At 37.9% G+C, this 21881-nt stretch overlaps 1 protein-coding gene across 1 annotated transcript in view; it reads left to right on the top strand.

The window, feature by feature from the left end:
* MTUS1 (microtubule associated scaffold protein 1) overlaps positions 1-21881 on the top strand; it is a 115614-nt gene that overhangs the window by 35072 nt on the left and 58661 nt on the right. Inside the window, exons 3-7 of the mRNA XM_058024141.1 lie at positions 1675-1870; positions 13517-13669; positions 17412-17543; positions 19378-19467; positions 20561-20608. Of these exons, the coding sequence (XP_057880124.1) occupies positions 1675-1870; positions 13517-13669; positions 17412-17543; positions 19378-19467; positions 20561-20608 (619 nt within the window). The remainder of the gene's footprint in view (positions 1-1674; positions 1871-13516; positions 13670-17411; positions 17544-19377; positions 19468-20560; positions 20609-21881) is intronic.

Here is a 21881-nt window from a genome sequence, read left to right as displayed (position 1 = left end):
AACAGTAACATTAAGTCACACAAAACCCAGAGACCAATAAGTTGGTGAAACATTTTATTTTTAACAACTTAATTTCACTGTCTCCTTTGTATAATTTAGGAGTTTATTTGTTTTAAGTAGAGCTGGGACTCATTAGAGTAGTTGGGAGTAGTCAGGAAATATTTCTCATGCAGAGGGCATATACCTGGTTTTAGGCAGTCAGCCAGCTGGAAGGTGCAAACTTCCTGGCCGGGAGGTATGCATGTGCTGGTTGGTTGGGAAATATTTTGGGATGAGTCAGCTACCTGTCAGGAGAAACATGCTGCTTTCAAATGCACTGGAAGAAGGTTAAAAGACAAGGAGAAGGGGAACGAAGGGAAGAGCGTCAGAATCGGGTTGACGAGGATTTCAGGAGGTGTAGTAGAAACACAGTCTTGGTGCTTTTTGGAGTCTCTCTTGTTACTGGCTTGTGGATTCAATAACTTATGTTGAATTGGTGAAATGGAGGCAGCAATTGTTACTGGTAAAACTGTTGTCTGAATTTTTGACAGGCCTTACTAATTTGCCAGAAAAATTTCAGTGAAGCTCAGTATATGAGAGAAGCTGCTTAGAACATTTTTGAAACATTGCACAAGAAAGTAAAAAGGACTATTATTTGGCTAATAATTTAACTTGAAAACCTAAGTAAGCATGAAAGCAAGAATGGTCTATTTTAATTCTACAGTCTTTAAGAGTTTGCATTCTTTGTCAGTCCTTACTTTTGGTATGAAGAGTTGGAGAGAGTGCTTTTAATTCATTCCCTTGCCAAAAAGGAAAACTTTGTGATTTTAATTGTTCTGCTTGTACCTGGAGAAGCAATAGAGAAATTTCTATAAAATGCACAGTAGACATATCAGCTGGATTAAATTTAAGAATGGTCTTCTTAAGTGGAAAAGTACAAATTAACATCTGAAAATGAACATGAGGATTGTCATTGAAAATTAAAAATTTGGTACTCTGACCGAACTGCTGCAGTCAGCTTGAGTCACAGAAAAGCACAGGAAGAGCTGAACTGTCAAGTGTGTCTTTATAGGCTTGACAGGAGTGGCTGTGAACAAAAGGTTGTATAAACTGGAGCAAGAATTCTGTGTGAAACATATATAAACCAGTGTCACACATATAAACCCGTTATTTTATACTGTCCTGGATCTACTCCTGCACTTAGGTTTTGTCTATGGCGCCTCAGTGTGAAGGATTTTAAGCTGTTGTGACATAAGACCTAGATCAGGAAGCTAATTACAAGGACTGTGACATTTCAGGTAGTACGGAACAACTAAATTTTCAGGGCTGTGAACATGTGTAGTTGGTTGGTTAAGGTTGGTTAAGTGGGTGTAGTCATGTAATTGAGTGGTTTAATTAGAGTTTGGGGAGGAAGAAATTCTGATGACCTCTGTAACCTCTTTTTAGTGTGTTGGTCATTACTAGTGATTAGCTTCAAACTAATAGGTTTGCATTGCTGAAGGCCATTCAGGAGATTGTTCTTGAGGTTCTGAACTGCAGATGTTGACAGTGGCATGAAGACTAAGCATGTTTCCTACTTGGGTGGTCAGTATTTCATTGCAGATGCTGCAGAGGGAGATCTTTAGTTTCTCACAGTGGTGGTGTGTGGGTTGAATTGTCGTTGGCTTTTTGCTTTCTGTTTTTTTCTTAAAACAGATGCCTTCTGTGAAAGATGGAACAGCACAAAGGAAAAACATACCAAAGAAAGATCAAATCACACTACGAAGTGTATTAACTCCCAAGGTTAAAATGGTGCCATCTGTGTCGACCTTGAAGAAAGGATGTGAAAATAAAACTATCAGCACTATTAAAACACCTTCTCACAAGGAAGCTCTTATGTCATCAAACTCTGGTAAGAGAATTTTTCACTGGAATATTACCACTTAACTAGTTTCTTAAAATTAAGGTATCATACTTAAGGTACTTTCTGACACAACTTTTAGAGTAGTACAGAGCTATATGTCAGTGTTAAATACAATGCTGTCTAAATTGTAAATTGCTAATACAGGATGTGGTGCTATTATGAAAATCAATATTAAATATTATTTATATTTGGTTCTATTATAGGATTTTGTGAAATTACAACTAAAATTACTTGAAAGAGGGAAAAATAGAGTGCTCAGGTACAATGCTCTTGTGATAAGCAACTGCATGCTACCCCAATGGGAATGAGTCCTTATTTCAGGACATAACATATTTTGTTCAACCTAATTTTAGCACAACTCTGTAGTTTCTAGAAAGAGGAGAACATAATTGAAGGTGAGACTACTGCTTGAGCTGCTAATTAAACTCAGACTGATTAGTAGCAAGGGCAGGGATGAATCTCTCATCTAGTCTGTAGGCTGCTGCTCAAATCTCATGACTAGAAACTACATTCTGTAACTGTATTATAGGGATTCAGAAGTGCTCTGGTAGATTATGTGCTGGGTTTTTTTAACCAAGTGTGGCAATCTAACTAGCTGCAAAGGTAGCCTGTCTATGAATGACTACACTACAATGCACTGTAATTTGGAGAGTACACACCCAGCTATACCCAGTAAAACCTGTTCTTTTTTTTATTTTTTAACCCACTCAATCTAAGATTATAAAACAGTAAAAAAAAAGTCCTCTTAATTATATACAGGTGGTGAAGTGTGATAAAATCTGTGTATGTATGTATGTATGCCTTTATGGGATGAGTCCCTCAAAGAAAGTGAATATAGACTATTCTCCCACTTGAGGCTTGCTCATGTGAGGCATTTGCCCAGTGAAGCAGGCACCAGCCTGTAGGCTGCCAGTTTCTTGGAGAACTCATCACCCCTCTAAATACCAGCCCAAACCTTTCCTGTCTGTAATTATGGCCTTAGAAGAGGAGAGATGGATATAGATAGAGTTTTCCTTTAGGTTATTAATCCAGATAGGATTTATGATACTGTCACTAGAAACAAATATCAGCACAGGCGAGTTACAGGACTAACTTCTTCCCTTCAGAAAAAAAAATTGCTTTCAGAAGAAACAGAAGTAATTTGCTGTTGAAAATAAAAACATTTACTCCCCAGACTGGTTTTTTAAAATAAACCTGTCACTCCTTAGCCAATTGATGTGCATTGAAATGATGGTAGTCAGTAGAATATTTTCCAAATTTTTCCTACTGGAAAAAAGCTGCTTAAACTAAAAGCAAAAAGTAGCACTTCAACATTTCAAACTTGTGGTATGATCTGGTAAGACTGGAACTTTAATGCTGCACAGGAGAAGAAATTTTTTTTCTCCATGCCCTTTCTCCAGTTCCGTGTTCCTGGTTTAATGGTCCTAGCACATATTACCCTTCATCTTCCTTGTGCAGTGTTTTTGTGCTACAAAGTAGGGTTTGATGCATTCAACTGCATCAGATTAACTTCCCCATCCCTTACAAAGGGAGTTTATAAAAATGTGTCCTTGCTCCTTGCAAACCTTGTACTGATGCAAATCATAGGATAGGATAGGATTATGGGGTGGGATTTGGGGCAAAGTAGGAGTTATTTGGAATTGCTGCTAAACCCCCACAGTATTATGTGACCACACCTTTCAGGTAAAACCATACTTACTGCTGCTTACCCCTTCTGTTTTTAACATTTTTGAAGTAAAACTATGCATGCACTTTTTGTGACAAAGTGGCAGTTTGTAAACCAAACCCAGTTACTTCTTTAGGCTAAAGCATTCCTGAAGTGCGATAGCTGTTTTTTCCAGTGGAGTCATTTGAACACTTTGGTATTAAACTTCAGCCCCCAGATAAATCATTCAGTAGCTGTACAGTTGTTTGCTGTCAGGATTTTGTCAGACTACAGACAGACCAGCTAAATCCAGAAAGGAAAGGACTTCTGAAGGTCGCCTAGTCCAGCCCCTGCTGCCTGTAACTGGGTCATTGCTGAATTCAGACTAGGTTGTTCAGTTGTTTGTCAAGTTGAGTTTTAAAAATGTCCAAATCCTAATGAACTTGTTTCTTCCTGAGGTACTAACATATGTGCAGCTCTTTCTTACCCAGTTACTGATAGTATATGGATCATTGGGCAAGAAGAGAAGTTTATGTAGTTGAATTAATTAAATACTCTGAACAAGACAAGTAATAGTATAGCTCTATGTCAACTCTCACATGTGTGTGGAGAGGGACAGAAGTGGTGCATCTGTCCAAAATGTACTAGTGTGTGTATTATTCCTAGAATAATCAAGAGCTTGTGAGGGCTGTCTTCATATAATGGCTGTTCAAGAAATGAAAGAAAAAAATGCCATATATAAAACACCAGTTGCAAGATCCTTGGAACTTGTCAGGACTTAAGATTTTGGTAATTTTTTTTACCACTTGGAAAACTCAAGTACTCAGAGGTAACATACTAACCCAATAGAAAGAATTTCTTCTCAGGAAATTTCCTGATTCTCACCTGAACAACAGGAGAGGACTCATATCCCAAACACTGTATTTTTGTGAGGTTATTTGCAGAGCATATTAGGCTAGAAATAACTGGGTTTATTTATTTCAAAATGGTTGCTGAGCATTGTTCACCAGTATTGGTGTATTTTAGCTGGAACTTAAAGTTTTTGCTGAATTAGAAATAGGTTCTCAAAAAGACAAGCCCACCTTGATCCAGTGTACCAAAGTGATTTGGGAAATGATGAAGCCCCATTTCTGCAATTGTGATCAGATTTGCTGCAAGCTAGATGCTTCAAAAATATTTCTGTAACCGTTTATTTCTTTTCTTCATAAGAGGGGATGACACACGCACTCGAAGACAAAAATCTGAATTCTCTACACATAACTTTTCCATGGGGTGGTGTGTAGGTTTCTGTAGTACTGGATGGCAGGCTATATGTCATTTGCTGTGTTTGTTTTCTGTCAATGAAAACATTTATTAGAATTTAAAACACAGAATAACATTTTTGACTTACCCATTTTTACTGGAAGGGATATATAATTTTGGGGCCCTGGTAGACGACTTTGAACTAGTTTCAAAATCAAAGCAACTGTTGTTTCTGTTCCCATGAAATACACAGAGCCTTCTGATTTGGATGTGTCATAGCCAGTGTGGAGGAGTAATAGTCTGATAATAGTTGAGGTGTTATGGTGTGGGAAGAGTCATGTCTTTGCCTCACCTGAAGGGAGGAGTTGAAGGGGATTGGAGAAGCCAAGGAGCTTTGGTGTTCCCATGGAACATCACTCCATGATTTTCTGCTATCATACCTGCCCCAGCAACTGTATATTACCTGTGCAGTTGAACAAAAGCACTGTGACAGTTTGAGCCACAGGAAATTATTTAAACAGCATCAAATAGGAAACTAAATGATTTACAGTAAATCTAAAAATGTACATGCCCACCAATGCCTTTTTTACCATCTTTTGTGGACTAGCAAGGACTAGGACAAACTACCTGAAATTATGTAAAGGAGAGGAGCTTTACCTGCAAGTAAGACTTCTGATATGCTATAACTTCATCTTCAGTTCTGCCTTAAAATTACACTATTTGTTTAAATTATTTCTCATTGTAAGAAACTTCACATTCTTTTAGCTGTCAGCTCTGTAAAGATGCTTTCTATGTAATTGAAACTCTTTGGGAATCTGAAAGTATCAGTAATACTATTCCTCTGCTTACTGTTGAAAGACTCACAGAAATAAATGGAAACCACGTAAATCATCTGTGTAACAAAAAGATCTCTTACTGTCTGGTGGGGGTTTTTTTGACATTTCAGCTACCCTTTTGTCTCTGATTTAAGTCACTGATATTCCTTCAACAGTAATAGCAGCTCTGTGCTTTACTTCTAATTTCCATTAATCTAGTCTAGTGGTCACTCCCTTTTTCTCTTGAGGGTATTTTTATAGCATTTAACAAGACCACTGAAAGCTTGGATACAGAGAAGCTTTAAAGTGTGAATTCTGTGTTTCCTTAAAGATATTTTTTAAACAAGTGAGTCCTTTCCCTGATGACAAGTTGATCATCCAGAAGGACTTTTTCTGTGTTCTGTGACTTCCAGAAGCATGGGAAAAATAATTCCCCAAATGGTATAGAAAATGAGTATGCAGGATTAGTGATACTTTGAAATACTGATTTTCTTTGTAGTCCATAATTGCTAAATTCCTGCAGCTGAATTTTGGCTTGATCATACATTAAATGTGTGATTGAGAGAAGCTTCCATGGTTAAACAGGCAGTGACAGATTATGACTCAGTTTGTTACTGAGTGTTATTGCTTTTTATTGCACAAAGAAAGGCTTCTCAGATGGAAAATTCAAACCAGATGGATTCAGTCAGTTTTCATACAGCTGGAGACATATATAAACTTGATAATTCAGGACTTCTTGGTACAGCCTTTCACAATACTAGTGAAGCAGGACCAAAACAGTTTAGTTCCACTAAGCATTCTCACAGTCCTTGAGTCTTTGTTCTGACACTGATCTAGGAGCCAACCCAAATGTAGTTACTGAAAACAGTTTTTCAGCTTGTATCATTCCTTTTATCTACCATGTGCCTCTTTAAAGCTGGATTGTCATGCTGCCAAGAGGAAACAAATATTTAAAAAGACAAATATAACTTCCAGGTTCTCTGGATTGAAACACTCATGACTTTACTCAAAATCCTAGAATAGGCAGTCACTTGTAAAGGTGTTCATATATTTTCTCACAAATAGGTCTGGAATGCACCAGGGTCTAAAAGTAAGGCTTAAATTTTCATTTCAGCCAGTATTTTTATGCTTTTCTTTTACAGAGCAGCCAGTTTCTTTATGGATCCTAACAGCAGGTTCTTCATAAACTAGCTCGCCCAGGATGATTATTTGTCTTTCTTAGTCCAGATTAGTGAGTCTCTGTCTCATTTTCTTTAAAATATCTGTACTAATTAAAGCCTGTGTTAAAAGTGAACTTAAAACTTGCATGTTTACCTTCAGAGCTATAGGAAGGAGGAAGCTAAAACATGACACAAAGCTTGTGTCCTGCTCCTTCTTTGGTCATCATAATCCAGACATCTCCTCTGCATAGTGATTCTGTATCTCGTAACCAGTTCTCTAAACTGGGGAAGAATTACACTGTGTATCCAGAAGGACTTTTGTCCAGTTGATGAGTTTGTGAGAGTTCAGAAAACAGTGTTAATTGTGAGGGCCTGAGAGCCTTGCTGTTCACTGTTTCTCCAGTCAGTTGAGTTGGACTTGCCTGGTAACGTTTCCAGTCTACTTCGCCCTTACTTCCTGGACACCCTCAACAGGAATGGTTGGCTAGAAGCTGCCTGGAGCAATATATTTACTTGTGCCTTGTGCTGACTGTTAAATACCTGCCCCAGGTGTTGATCATTCAGCTACAAAATGGTCAATTCACAATTTGAAGCCAGAAAGGAGCTATAAAATGATGTAATCTGAACTGAAGCTTTGTCAATTTGCTTTTGGCCTTGACTACATACACTATCAGAAAAGCTTACCATAATTTTGACACCTATTTTCTTTTGTTACTTTTCATTAACAAGGAACTCTTCCTGTGGGATGTGTTCAGCTTGTGTTTTTGCAAGCCTTTCATAGGGTTCTTCAAAAAACGTATTTTGGAATAAAATACTTCCTATTTAGCTTTGGAAGTCAAGTTGACCATGAAAAACAAGTAAAAGTGAAAGGGTTTTTGTTTGTGAGGTAGTATGGGATCTGTTGCTGTGAATGACTTCAAAATAAACTGGGTTATTTATCTCTGTATAATTTGGTTGGGGTTATCTGAGTTTTGAGGGGATGGGAGAGAAGAGGCGGGGGGAGTTGGAATTATTTGAGTTTACGGATAATTCAGATAATGTGGCTTTCAAAAGGGGGCATTTCATTCTACCAGTGTTGCTTAAGGTCCCATCAGTGACCATAGTTCAGGAAATCAATTTTTCCCATATGTTCCCAGACTTTTTACAGGCAATTTTGTGACTAGCCCCATTGAAGTTTTAGTATGTTGTACCTGTACCAAGAAGCGTGATCGTACTTGCAGAGACTGATTCTAACAGTCAGCATATTGGCGCTGTCAGAAGTGTGAATGTATCTATAAGAATATTCTCCTTTAGGAGAGAGGTGTGCACTACTTCCCTGCAGGGGAATTTCTTGGTGCCTAGTCATTTACTTGCTAGGGCATGCTGGTGTGTCTTCAATAACTCTTTACCTGTACTGCTTAGTTCTGAATTCTCTCAGGGTAGGTGTAAAGGAGGAGGGAAGTACGCATAATTGTCTTCCAGAAGAAATTTGTATTTGTTTGGCTGCAGAGAGCTTCCTCTTTCATTCAAGAAACACATGAAGTCCCGCAACAGAGAACTTAAGATTTGTAGATAACGTGAGTTTTAAAGCTGCAATCTAAGTCAAACAAAATTCAGTGCCAGACATAAAGGCTGTGTGGTATGGAGAGTTGTACAATAATGAAAAGCATGATTGGATGTATTCCATCCACCAACCTGGTGGTTTGCTTCTGCCTCAGCTTACCTTGCAGTACATTGATTTGACTTCTTGTGCCCAGTACTCCTAAACAGACTGAGCTTTACCACAGCTGTGTTAAAGCTAGTGGTTGGGATTGGATTGTTCAAGTCAGCATGCAGCCTACGAGAGTCTCCTGGCAAAACCAGAGGGGGCAAGCTTTGTGAGCACTACTGTGCCTGGAAAGCTGGTGTAAAACTATCTGCTGTCCAGAGATGGGCTTTGCTTGGGCTCATAGGAGGTTGGGAGCATGACTGTGCAGACTGCATGGTCCCTCATGGGGCTGCTCTAGTTCAGTCTTCAAAAGGAAAAACTTAAGATGGACTAAATCCAGCAGGCATCATTGTGGGCAGACAGGAGGTGAGAGAGCAGGTGTGAGCTCAGACTTGAGGCCAGGGTAGAAAAGGGCTGTTTATAGGTGCTGGAGAGGTTATAATGCAAGGGGTTGAAAGGAAGATGAGGAAGGGAGAAGTCTCTGATTGTGGAAGAGTTTAACCGGGAGGATATCTGCCATATTTCAAAACTGGACCCAGGAAGGGGCAAAAGTGAAATTGAACAGTAGGCATACGTGAGACACTACTCTTCCTCTCTCTTCCTCTAACTGGAAGGAGGAAGTCACCCCAGTCACTCTTCTGATGGTAGGATCATTTGAGGGAAGAAAAAGGGTTGTTTTGGTTGTTGGTAACTGCTTATAAATGCTCTGTAGTAGTGGTGATCCATTCTCCAGTTTTAGTCCAAGAATGTTTAGCTGAGAGGGGAAGAACATGTGAACACCTACCTGCATGGCTGCTGACACCCTAGTTAGACTTTTGGCACTAGCTTACTGCTGGTTCCTTGCTACCTGTCTGAGGGTTGTAGGGGAAAGGGAAGAATGCTGTCCAAGTCTGTAGCAATGGAGAATTGCATCTTGCCATAGTATATAAACTGTTCTCTGACCAGCTGTTTCCTGCTAAACTAGTAAATGTCTCCTATAAATATTTCAAGAGCCAGGGATAACTTGAAATTCCCTGGTTTTGTCCATGTTTATGTTGAACATTTGAGCATTCATAGCAACATAATGTAACTGTGTCCTGCCTTTTTGATAATTTTGGTAGTAATTTGAGGCTTTAAAAGGGAGACATAATTAGGAAGACATTACCTCAGAATTACAAAACATACTGTAACCAGTCTTCCTTCCTTGAGGGATCACTGATATATGTATAGCATAATGGATAGTATAGTTAATAATGCTGAGTGGCTAATCAGGCAAACTGCTTGCAGCCATCAGAAAACTTTTGGTATTGCTGCTGTTTCACACTGTTTAAAATGGCAACCATAGGCACTCTTACATGTATGTCAAGATCGTTCTGCTGGAAATAATACCAAAGTCCAGTTTGTTTTTCCATTATTTACTTGCACTTTTCAGTAGATGCCAAAAAAGAGCTTGTTTTCTTGGAGGTTTACTCCATGGTGCTTTATCAAGACCTTGTACTGTAGGCTTAGACAGGACTTTTTGCCAGCTAAGAAGTTGAACATTTTTAAAACAGAGCCCTTTGAATTTTTAAATTCACAGAGAAAATCAGAAATGCATTAAGCAAAAATCCAAAATTCAACATTTTCAAGAGATTAGGCATTGAAGGGCCTTGAAACAACTATTAGTGTTAGCTTTAGGTTTAAACAAAAGCAGCAACAACAAACAGTATCCTTCAAAAAACTCCTTTTGCACTTAGTGTGCTCAAAATTTGTGTTTGGAAAAGGCTTCCAACCACTCATTTCCAGATGCCATGTAGCTCAGTGAATTCCAGTTGCTCAGTGTTCAGCTCTAGATGTAAAATGTGTTGATGTGTTTTAAAATGGTGGACATGAAATTTCAGAATTTGTGAATATGTATTTGGCTTTACAGTCTGCCTCATGTCAACATTCTGTCATTGTGTGGTTTTTTAGGCTCCAGTGCTGTTTAAAGGAAGCCTTAACTTTTTCTAGACAGTGACCAACTATGATGGATTGATATGAAAGGATGATTATTTGAGTAAGGATATGAAAGCTGACTTCAGAGTTTCTTGAAGAATGAGCTTTGTTCTTTGATTATTTCCATTCCAATACAAGACAGACTTTAACATAGTTCAAGTAACATGGTGTTGCATGGAGAGTTTTTTCTAAAGAATTGCCAACTCATTAGTTCACTGTAGAGGAATGCAGTATTGCTGGTATCCCACTTCAGTGACTAGATTAAATAACTGATGAAAGCCTGTTACTTTGATGCTACTGCTTGTTTTGTTTATAATAATGGTTGACTAAATATCCTGCTTTTATGCTCATTTCCAATACTTTTGTTTGTGTTCCATATCTTCCTGCTTCTGTCTTCCAAACCTTTGCATTTCATTCTGTGTAGCTCCTTTCTTAGGGAATGGTATTTATTAAAAAAATTCTGAAACCATTAGTTGAAGTAATACCTAGAGTAGTTTCTTAATCATCTTTTGTCGTTACTTAAATTCTCCCTCGAGCTGGGCTTTTGAAAAATGCATTTGAGTGCTTGAGTAATTACTTTAATAGAAGCATTATAGGAAAGTACCAAGCAGCAGAAAAACGAAGAGAAAAGGTGATCTGCTTAGGAAAGGTTTGACATGCTTTTGAAACTGGACATGCTAGAGATTGCTGTGCTCACTGGGTGGGTTTGAGTTCAGAGCACTGCCACACTGCAGCCTCTGCAGAGAGGTTGGGCTTGCTGCAGATCATGGATAGAGAACATGCTGTACTAGACAAGACTCAGATTTTCACATGCTTACTTTGATCCTTCTTGAGTGAAAATCACTGAAGAAAACAGGATTTTGTTCCGGTATGTTTTGGAACGGATGAATGAGTCCAGCACAATAGAAATCAAACATATTACCTTCACCTTTAAGTACCAAATACAGCTGATCAAATGCATTTCTTCCTCTAGCTCCCTTTTGTAATGTAGAACATTAACTCACTAAGTCATACAAACTTTAAACAGTGTTTGCACAGTGACACTTCTTTCTGTTTGTTTTTTGGGGGAGTTGTTTGGGTTTGTACCTTGTTTTGCTGGGAGGGTATTTACAAAAGGAATTCTGACTGGTTTGGATTAGTTATTTTCCTGGTATGTTGACCCATTAATGAAAAATAATTTTCAAAAGCATTGTGGGAAGCTTTATAAAGCTGTCAGGTTTGTTCTATGACATGCAAATGGGACAAACTTTTTTGGTCAAACACATAAATTTGTTTCTGTTATGTTGTCTGGAGTGCTGTTTCAGAGGTGTTTTTAAAAAGTGTGAATTTATGGTGTTCTCATAGCACAACAAAACTTGTGTGCTCTTTAGCATGTTCCATATATTCAATTGTCCCTTTCAATAACTTTCAAAAAATTCTAAAATATGGCTGATAATTTTGTCTCAGAGGTTTAATACCAGGCTACAGTAAAGCTATGTACAGAATCAGAGTTCTGCATGATTAGTGACAGGCAGTAAGTGTTCCTGTGAAGAGACATCTGATGCAGAGCTTGTTTAATTGCTCATTGAAGTTTGTGTGTTATATTCTGTGACCAGTAGTATGTAATAGGCTAATGCAGGTTTAGTATCTATTATGAGGCTTCTCTTTTGTTTCTGAATTGATCTGAACTGAGGGAAGTAGCTTGGACATACCTTAATTTACCAATCCTGTTCCTGGTTTTGTCTACTTGATACAGGATGTTTTGAGGCAAGTTACCTAATCCTGTCACACCACCTACTGTTGAAAGACAGTCATGGGCATGTTTTTATTTTCTAAAATTTAATGCAATCCCCTTAATGTCATGATTTCCTGGGTTTGGTGCAAATTGCAGGTTTCTTGGTCATTAGTATTTAGGAGTAGAAATCGTATAGTAGAACTAGTGTTGCTTAAAGTGAAATTACTAGCTAATTTTGTCATATTTCAGCAGTCTTCTAGCTTAAGCAAAGTTGAAATGTTGTTTATTGGCAAGAATTAATGAAGGGTATTCCCTTTAAATAGAAATTTGATTGTTCTATGTAAATTCTTAGACACTGTAGTTGCTTCCTTTCCTTTAAGATAAACTATCAGCTTTGAAAATGGCAGTGGCATAAGAAATCAAGGTATTTTAGATATATTTTTTAGAAAATATTTTGTTATAAGAAAAACTAAGTCTGTCTTCTCTGTTTTTGTGCAAAAATGAAAACCTCTTCTCCATATTCAGAAAGCTGATACTAAGATCTTGGTACTGGGGGCTGAGAGGAATAAACCCAGAGCTGGCAAGAGAAGTCTGTGTGTGTATATCTTCCCTGGGCCATTGAAATTTTATTCTGGGTGCCCACTTCTCAGGAAATAAACTAGAAGCTTAATTTGTCTAAATTCAGATTTTCTTGTGGAAAGTGTATTTGCTTTGTTAGTAATGCAAGAATGAGCTCCTACACCTATCTCTTGTGTAGGTGCTTTTCCTGTTTGATTAACTTAGCTGTTGGGTGCTGGTGTTCAACAAACTCAAATGAAAGCTGGACTTAATGCAAAAATGTTTCTGCACCAACTGGCATTAAGAACTTGTTTTTGGAAGTGCTGTTAAACTAGTTCTGTAGAACTACTCAGTTTTCAGGATATGTATTATATGAGTACAAAGCAATTTGATACTCTCATGCTGTCTAATTCCTTGAAAGGATACTATCTTTTAGAGTGTTCTGGCCAAGGGGAATGGGGTTGTGGATCTATTTTGGGGAGGAACAAACAGAAGAATCCTTTCTTAGATTGTCTTTGAAATGGAAGTTATATTTTTGTGGGATTGCCAGTACAGCAAACCATAATGTGAGGTGGGAAAATACAAAGAAGTCTTTTTTAATATATGCACGTGTCTGCACTGAAGGCAAATCTGTTAAGCTCTTGACTTGTTTCTAAGGCTTTAAGTCTTTGGAACTGTTTTTATGCATTTACAGCACTTTTTACCATGTCAATAGGAAGTAGATTAAGCCATTTTATATGGATTTTTACTGTGTAAATATTTTTATTTGTAGGCATACACTTAAAAGAAGCAATCATTTAAGTTTCTTTCTTACTTCTTTTGTTCTTATTTCTCCCTCCTCTTTCTCCCCTAATTGACAGGTGTAGGATCTTTGCCAGGAGAGAGGCATGCCTCAGTGAAAAATTCCCTTGCCAAATCCAAAGTGCCTGTCAAAAGATCAATGCTTGAGAGAACACCTAGCCTCTCATCAGTCAGCAGTGCTCAGAGCGAGCAAAGTCTTTTCAGCACTAATTGTAAGTATATGTGAGGGCTATGGGTTTTAACTGATTGATAACCAACATCAGCTGTTTGTTGGTAAAAATCCTCTCCAGGACTCCAGGAAGGGAGTCCTGTCTGACAAGTACCTGAGTTAATTCTGATTGTACTACTTATTAGTTCTAGGTCTTACTCTTTTTGCCTCTTTACTTAAAACTTTCCTTTTTGAGACACACTGTCGGAAAGAGCTTTGAGCCCTGGATTTTGGGTTGATGAGTAGAGATTGTAGTACAACTTCTCTTCCATCCTGAAACACTACTTAATCAGCATGTCTTTTTAAGCTCCTAGTGTTTACATGTAGTATAATATGTCTGAACAGAGTGGTTTACTTGTCAAAATACTTGGAACAGTGTGTTACAGGTTTTCTGATGCTAAATGTTTTCTTGAACCAGTTTATATCTGCTTTCAGCATTTTAGGACAAAATATGTAGATCAAATTTCAGGCACAGAGTGAAACTTTTTTTAGAATATGAATCTTTGTATGGGTAGACTTCTGTAATTTCTAAGATAGCTGTAAACATTGGTGTATGACCTAACCAAATCAATCTTGATTAAAATTAGTGAGAATAATACCAGGATTTGCTTTGATTTGAAGTTCTACAGCACTTCTTAGGAGTTCTGAGGGGGAAAAATATTAAGAAACTAACATACAACTGACTATCAGACATATTAGTATTCCCAGCTATGCATATTTAAATAAATACATTCAAATATTCTGCTACTATTGTATCACCTGTTATATCTTGAAGACTAGACAAAGACCTTTTATTTGTGCCAGATGTCATTTAAATCTGTCTTCAATTGACTGAAAAAGAGAGCTGTGGTTTAACACACGTCTGTGGTTTATATATGCGCATATGCATGCACACATAACAACATTTTCTCCTATTCTTCTCCCCCCCCACCTCATACTGCCTTCATTAAACTAAACCTCACATATTCCTCTAATGAATAAGAATATGTGTAATAAAATATGCATGTGCATCTTGCTCTGTAATGGGATCAGTTCTGATGCTGTGACAGCCATGTTGACTTTTGCTGTTCAGGTTTAGAACTGTGTCTGGAGTTGCTAAGCAGCTTTGTCCTCTCTTAGTTTTGCTCCCTCATGTAACAAAGGAAGGGGTCAGCGCTTCATAACAAAGGAGTGTATTCAGATTAAGTATCCAAACAGATGACTCCTTATTTAGCCTGATTTGCTGGCTGCTGTAATCTGTTTTGTCCACTGCCTTCAAGCTTACAATTTTTTCCACTCCGATTCACGAAGACCAAGCAAGAGCAATGTGAGAGGCTGAACATGGCTGCAGTCTCGTAGACTTTAAGCTCGCTTAGATCTTTTTTAAATGACTATACCAGGAGGACTCCGCAGTTGCACAGAAACTAATTTTTCTCCTGTTATTTTCTTCAATTCTACACTAACACCACCGACTGACTCAGGAAGCCACTATGATATTACCTTACTGACACTGCTGGTAGTGGGGTCTTACAGCTTTTGTATTGTTCCTTTGTTAGCCACGTTTACTGGGAAGAGAAGTAGGTTGTATTCCTTTTATTTCTATTCTAAAGCATGTATTTTGTTTTGGTAAATATATGCAATGTTTTGATCTGCTGATTTCTGTGATATTATTTTTCTTTAGGGAATCTTTTACACTTGATGAGAATTATTTGTATCTAATAGTAAGGTTTTGTGAGTATAATAACTTAAGATTATGTGTAATTCATATGTTAATGAAATTTGACTTTGAATCAAATTGGAAAGAGCTAAGGAATTTTCTTTGTATTCTAATGCTAAGTACAGGGCTGTTTTTGTTTTTTATTCCTGCATTTAGTCTACTATGTAACAATTTCAGAAAAAAATTTTGAAGCTTAAGTGTTTTTATTAGATTGGTGGGACACACAAAGATCAGAATGGGAGGTTTATGCTGTGTGTTTCATGAAATGTATGACAATCTACTGCGGTCCTGTCAACAATATTAAATCAAAAACATGCTTGGCTTGTTTTGAGTTTGTCTTCTGTTAGCAGAGAAAAAAATGGCAAGCTGCTGCTTTGTCAGCTCAGCCCTTTGTTATGGGATGTCCTTGGATTGGTAATTCTGTGTGGCAGCATTAGCCTTGTTTTTTTTTTTGTGTAATGAGCACTTGAACTTTATGATTCTTTTCTCTTAAATGACTTCTTATTTGAGAAGCTCAAAAATCACATGGTTTGAAATCCTATTGTTAATAAAAGCATATTTTGTATTCAGTCAGTTTGAGCATTAAAAACCAGACTTTTTTAACAGTAATTTTAGTTTAGTGCTGAGCTGAAAATGCTATCCTTTGAACAGACAAAATATTTAACTCTGAGGTTAAGAAAAAAGATTGCAGATTTTAATTGCATTAGAATAATTGTATATATAGTAAATAGTGTTTCAAAAGTTAAAAAGCTGATCCTAGCAGTTGACCTGCATCTGCATTTTTGTGCAGCCAATACATCATTAAAATTCTTTTAATGAGTTGAGTTTTCAGATCTTTACTGGGCTGAGATAATTTCATACCTGTCCATCTTTATTCAGGATTGCAATAGCTGCTCCAAATTTGAATCCAAAAGTGATCAAACTCTGTAAACCTGGGAGGTTTTCGTGGGGTCATTTTGTTTTTTTTTTTTAAATTTCTGCACACAGCCTGGTTGGCTGACTCTGGAGCTTTAATAGGACAGAACAGTCCCCTAACTAGTCTTGCACCAGAAGGCTGCTCACACACCCCAAGCGTTACTACCATGGTGTGCTGCTGATTTAGGGGAGGAAGTAGCTCACTAGTTTGCAGGCAGTTGCTAACTGTTTGCAGTGAACTCTGAGCAAACATCCTTAATTTAGTGAGTCACAAAAAATGTTAAGGACTGCTTCACGCCTTGTGCTTTACTAAAACAAATTTGGTTTAATTATATAATGTTGATCAGGGTCAGATTCCCACACAATAACTGTGTTGCTGATGTGTTATGCAAATTGCTCCTCATGTATAGATTTTTTGGCAAATATTTAGCTTTTGTGTTTTTAGAGAGGCTCCAACTTCCTTTTTTTAAAAAAAGATGATGGCTTCAGTTGCATGTGTTTGTTAAAGGGAAATCCTCTTTCTGTGGTAGAAAATATTTAGTGGCCAAAAGCATCTTTTTGAAGTAGTTAACTTACATGGTTAATACTAGTCTGTTTAAAGCCAATAAAATAATCTCAAGATTGTATGCTCCATCTTTTGATGAACAATATTAGACATGTAGTTCACATTGCCTTTAAAAAAACCCAGTCTCATTAAAACACTTCTCGGAGGCAAACCTGGTAATATATGATAAAAGCTTCCCCCTCCCCCACCCTTTTGTTTTTCAGTGACTAGAGAGAAAAGCATTGCTGTGACAAACAATTCCACAGTGACTTAATTTTTTTTTGTCTCTAGTAAATGCCATGTGAATTCTTACTCTTTAACATGTTAATATACATAATTTTTTAGTGTCCAAACCAAAGTCTACTAAATCTGTACTTGCTTTATAAATATTTTCTTTTTTTTCTGACAACAGAAACAATGTTTCCCAAAATTTCAGTTTTTTGTTTTTCAAGGAAAAATTTTTCTTGTGACCATAAACTCAAACCTCTTTCAAGGTTGTTTAGTCTCTGGTAAAACTGACTTGTCTTATGATTTAATTTTCTATAAACTACAAATGCCTAGAGCAAATTCCTTTGTGATTCTGTTTTGCAGCTGCAAGTGCCACAGTCATCAGGAATGGAGAATGGCCTTCAAAACCAGCCTGCCAGAATGGCACTTCAGGGTCTGTCCCTTTGAAAGCACTACCAAGACCTAGACTGCACTCGTTGAGGTCAACTCCAAAAGGTATATGAGTCTGTTTGTACACAGAGGAGGTAAAATCACATCGGGGTGCTTCAAGTGTTGCATGACTTCACGGGAAGGCTGAAACATTTTGTATTGCCATAATTGATGGGGGTATTTCAGGGAAATGAAGAGGTCTGCGCTGTGGTGCAGCTCAGGTTTGCAGGGTGCAGGGACTAAACGCACCTTGCTATATGGCAAGTGTCATTGCGTGGGGTTTGTGTTGTTTTAGAGTTTACTCTTCACCACTGCTGGTAATCTGCAGAACAGACATACCTGAATTTACACTGAGTGTGTGGTTGTTCTTGTCTTTATGCAGACTTTGTATTATCTTCACCCTTTTCAGGACCGGCAGGGTCTTGGGGAATGGGGATATATTTTTGAATAAGATATTGTTAAAATGTATCTTCTTCTGCAGATCAGTGACACTGTCCCATCTTTCGAAGGGAAGAGTCACAGACTTAGATGTTAATGTTGCTTTTTCTTGATATTCTTGAGCTGAATTAGAAGATTTAATGGAGACGAGACAATTAATTGTGCATTATCACCTTGTGCTAAAAGAAACATTCTGTGTACTTCCTGACTTTGTATTAGGCATTGTCCAGGTTCCTATTTTGGTTTGAGCTAGGAACTCTTGATTGGCCAACAGTGCAACTTCCACTCAAGCCACAAACAGCAGCTGACAAGTCATTCTCTGACCAAAATTAAAGACATAATGGGAGGGGATAAATAAGCTTGCTGTGTCTCTTTCCTAAGTCCTAACTGTAATCAGCTTGTTTCTGACCATCTTTGTGGTGAACTCGTTATTGTAATTGGATAAAACCTAATTAAATGCTGTACTCCTGCATTAGACTTAAATTTTAAGCTGGTATCTGACATTAATGGAGAATAAATAAGAGATGCCTGCCAAATGTCTCGCTGTAATGACATGCTTTAAAAGAGTAAACAGTGAAAAGAAACAGAATTGGCCACAAATTCTAAGTCACTTTGAAGCAAACACAAATCATATGGCTTTCTGACAGGCTGATGCTTTCTGTTGGGGTCCAGCACATGCAGCCCAGCAATGCATAGCTCATCTCTTCAGTGACCTGGCAGTGTGCCTTGAGCACCTGCAGGAGCAGTGTGGCCAAAGGAAGCTGGCTTTCCCCTTCAGATCTGGATCTGGTGTTGTGTTTTGGGATCTTTGCAGACCCAGTGGAGGCTTAAGAAGATGGGTGGGGTTTCTGTCCAGTGAGAAGAGGTTGAGGGAGTTGAGCCTGTGCAGGCAGTAACTTGAAAAGGACAGATATAAAGGTCATGCTACCAAACTCTTCTCAGTAGCACCAGGTCATGCAGCAATCAGAAATGCTTGCAAATCGTGGAGTGGGAGATGCATCCTTGCCCAGTGCTGCCCTAGAACCACCCTTCCTGGAGGTTTGCAGGGCCCATCTAGACAAAAGCATGGTCAGCTGATCTGGTCCCAATCGTGACCCTGCTCTGCATGGGAGTGCTGCTATCTGCCCTCTGCAGGTCTCTTGCAGCCAGTGTTTCCTTAGCTGCGTTGTATTTGCTGCTGTTTTGAGACTTCAGTAACTTGATCTTAGTGCTAAAAGGAAATCCTTACTATATTTTCTCCTGCTTAGAAGGCTTTTTAAATTATCTTTTTATTTCTTCCAAGGTGAGTTCTGGCAAAGCAGAGCTAAGTTCTAATACAGTTTAAATATTCTAGGTTTCTTTTTTTGTGTTTGAATAGATTTGTGGATCTTGTACTTAAATGTGAAAATGTAAGATATGTCTTTAATTACTTTAAAAATTTAAATAGTTCTACTTTAAAGTTAATCTAAGTTTTTACTTTTAGGAGCCAAGACCAGGTCTGCTTCGCTGAACCAGTGCACACCAAAATCATCTGGGCCTCTATACTTAGCAAGGAAAGTTGGTGAGACTAGAGGTAATCAGCTGTTGGGTAGTCAATTTTTCACTTTTTCTTGGATCTCTCTGGCTTGAGAAGGAGCAGCTGTGTTTTATGATTTCAGAATAATTGGGGTAGTTGACTCAGTTTCTTTGCAGTTCACCAGACTGGACACTGGCTCTGCGAGGTTCTGTTCCTTACCTATTTGCTTTAGGGATATTTATTGTCTACTACTGTCTGCTTGAAATTTGCATCCCATAAGGACTAAAAATGCAGCATAATTAATCTCTCTGTTTAATGATGTTCTGTCACCTGATTATGAGGTTGCATGCTTGCAAGACACAGTGTAGGCTGGATTTTGCCAAGTTTGTGTTTAATTTAAACAAGATTCTTGTGAGAGCATGCTGATCAGCCCTGGCTGCTGAGGATGTTTACTCCACTTAATGTTTCTGTATCAGATTTTTTTTTACCTTTAACTTTGAATTAAAATTAGTTATTTCTCCTAGAGTGAATCAAAAGAACAGACACAAACCTTAGGACAAGGTTTGTAAGACCAAATTTTCAGTTTGGGAGCAAAGCTCTATTTGAAAGGCTGAGGTGGGGGGAAACAAGTACAGTGGTGGTACAAAGCAGCTTGTCGGTCAATTTTCACGTAACTTTTAAGGAATACAATAAGGGTGGGGTAACTTTCTCAGTGCTGTCATTTATATCTAACTTGATTGTTAGCACATTTGAGAATGTTGGTAATTTATTGCTACTCTATGCAAATAACATAACTGTAGCATACAGAAGGAGAAAAAAATGCTATAATACCAGTGTAGATTATAGTTTTTCATTTTCTGTGGTCCTCTTTGAATGAGTAAAGTGAAACAGTGCTACCTGACTTAAATGAAATATAGTAATTGCAATGATACAATTGTAATTGGGAATGCATCCTGCATTTCCCAAACAGTTTCTTATAATGCCAAATCCCAAATCTTGCTGTAGATCATGCCATCAGAAGAAAGAAGCTGAAATTGGAAAGCTGGAGGAGCTTATGTGGAAAGAATCTTGAATCTTAAAACAAAGGCAGCCCTAATGCCCCTTACTGGCTTGAAATATAATTTTTTGTTTGTTTGTTTCCTTTCTGAAGGTACTCCTGGAAGAAATGTACACCAAAGCCTATCTTGTTTGGGTCCTGGTGAGTTTTCTGAGTGCATTTTATATTTTCTGTGGTGCAACTCAAATTAAGTTTATATATTGTATTAGTGTGTTGGTTCTTTTCTGGGAAGAACAGATGCATAATGGATAATTCTGTAAACTATCACCGACTCTAATGTCAAGGAATATGGAAAAAGCCTATTTTCCTGGGTTTTGTCTACTTCCTGTTTTCTGGCTACCCAGCTTAGGCTACACAGTCTGTTCTGTTCTTCTGCTTCCAGTGAAACCTAAGGAGGTTTAAACAGTATGCAAAAAAAAAAAAAAAAAAAAAAAAAAAAAAAGAAATTGAATTTGGATGTATTTTCCACTTTTTAGCCAAAGTAAGTAATGAATGAACTTGTGTGTTGCAGCATTAAAAAATACCCCAAAACCAAACAAATAGAAGAATCCCACATAACCTTCCTTTTCTGGTACGTTCATGTAGATCACCTGTCGGTGTGAGCTGCCTTTGTGTATCACTGTAGACTATGTTTGTGTAAGAAGTTGAAGTTATCAGAGCATGTTGATGTGAGTGTCTGCTCATGTGGCAGAGGGAGAAATCGCAGCTGATTAAGTGGCAGATGGCGTTTCAGAATCTGGCAGAGTTTTAAGGACTGCACATTGGGTTTGTTTTTGGTGTTTGCGCCAGTCAGGACACCTGGTGCCAATTTCCGTCTGCCAAGAGACTGAAAAGTCTTCAGATGATGCTTCTACTTGCAGCAGTTTCCAGGTCTTTTCAAGAGAGTTGGCAGTCTAAATTAGTTTCCCGAGAATCAGTGTGTGTTTGTTGAATTAAAAGCTACTTGTAATTAATTACTCATTGAAAAGCCCTTTTTGAAAGATACTGAAGATCACCGGAAAGCCCTGTGTCCCCTGAGTGAATAGCAGATGTCTTTCTGAAAGAGGGGCTGTAGCCAAGCAGATGTTGTAAGTTTGAGTCTTGAAATTACTGGGCAAATTAGTTCTGACCTGTAACTCTGGAACCGTGGCAGTATTTTTTACATTTCCTGTAGTCATAACATGCATTTAATACTTTTGTCTTTTCCTCTCTTGGGTGTCAAATATATTTGTATTGATTGTGGCTGAGTACTTCGATATCTTCTGTTAAGAGTCAGGGCTTCTGTCAGACTTTGCCCAAAGCTGGCTCTGTTTGTTGCTTTTAATGATATTGGACTGAACTAATGTTAGTTTAGGTAAAGCCTGACACTGAGTTTCAAGAGCTCAAACCTAGTCTATTGTATAAGCATGTAGGGCATGATTCAGCTAGCAGCATT

The sequence above is a fragment of the Melospiza georgiana genome, chromosome 5 (assembly GCF_028018845.1).
Source record: "Melospiza georgiana isolate bMelGeo1 chromosome 5, bMelGeo1.pri, whole genome shotgun sequence".
NCBI classification, from domain to species: domain Eukaryota; kingdom Metazoa; phylum Chordata; class Aves; order Passeriformes; family Passerellidae; genus Melospiza; species Melospiza georgiana.
This window is presented reverse-complemented; position numbering and strand designations above follow the sequence as displayed.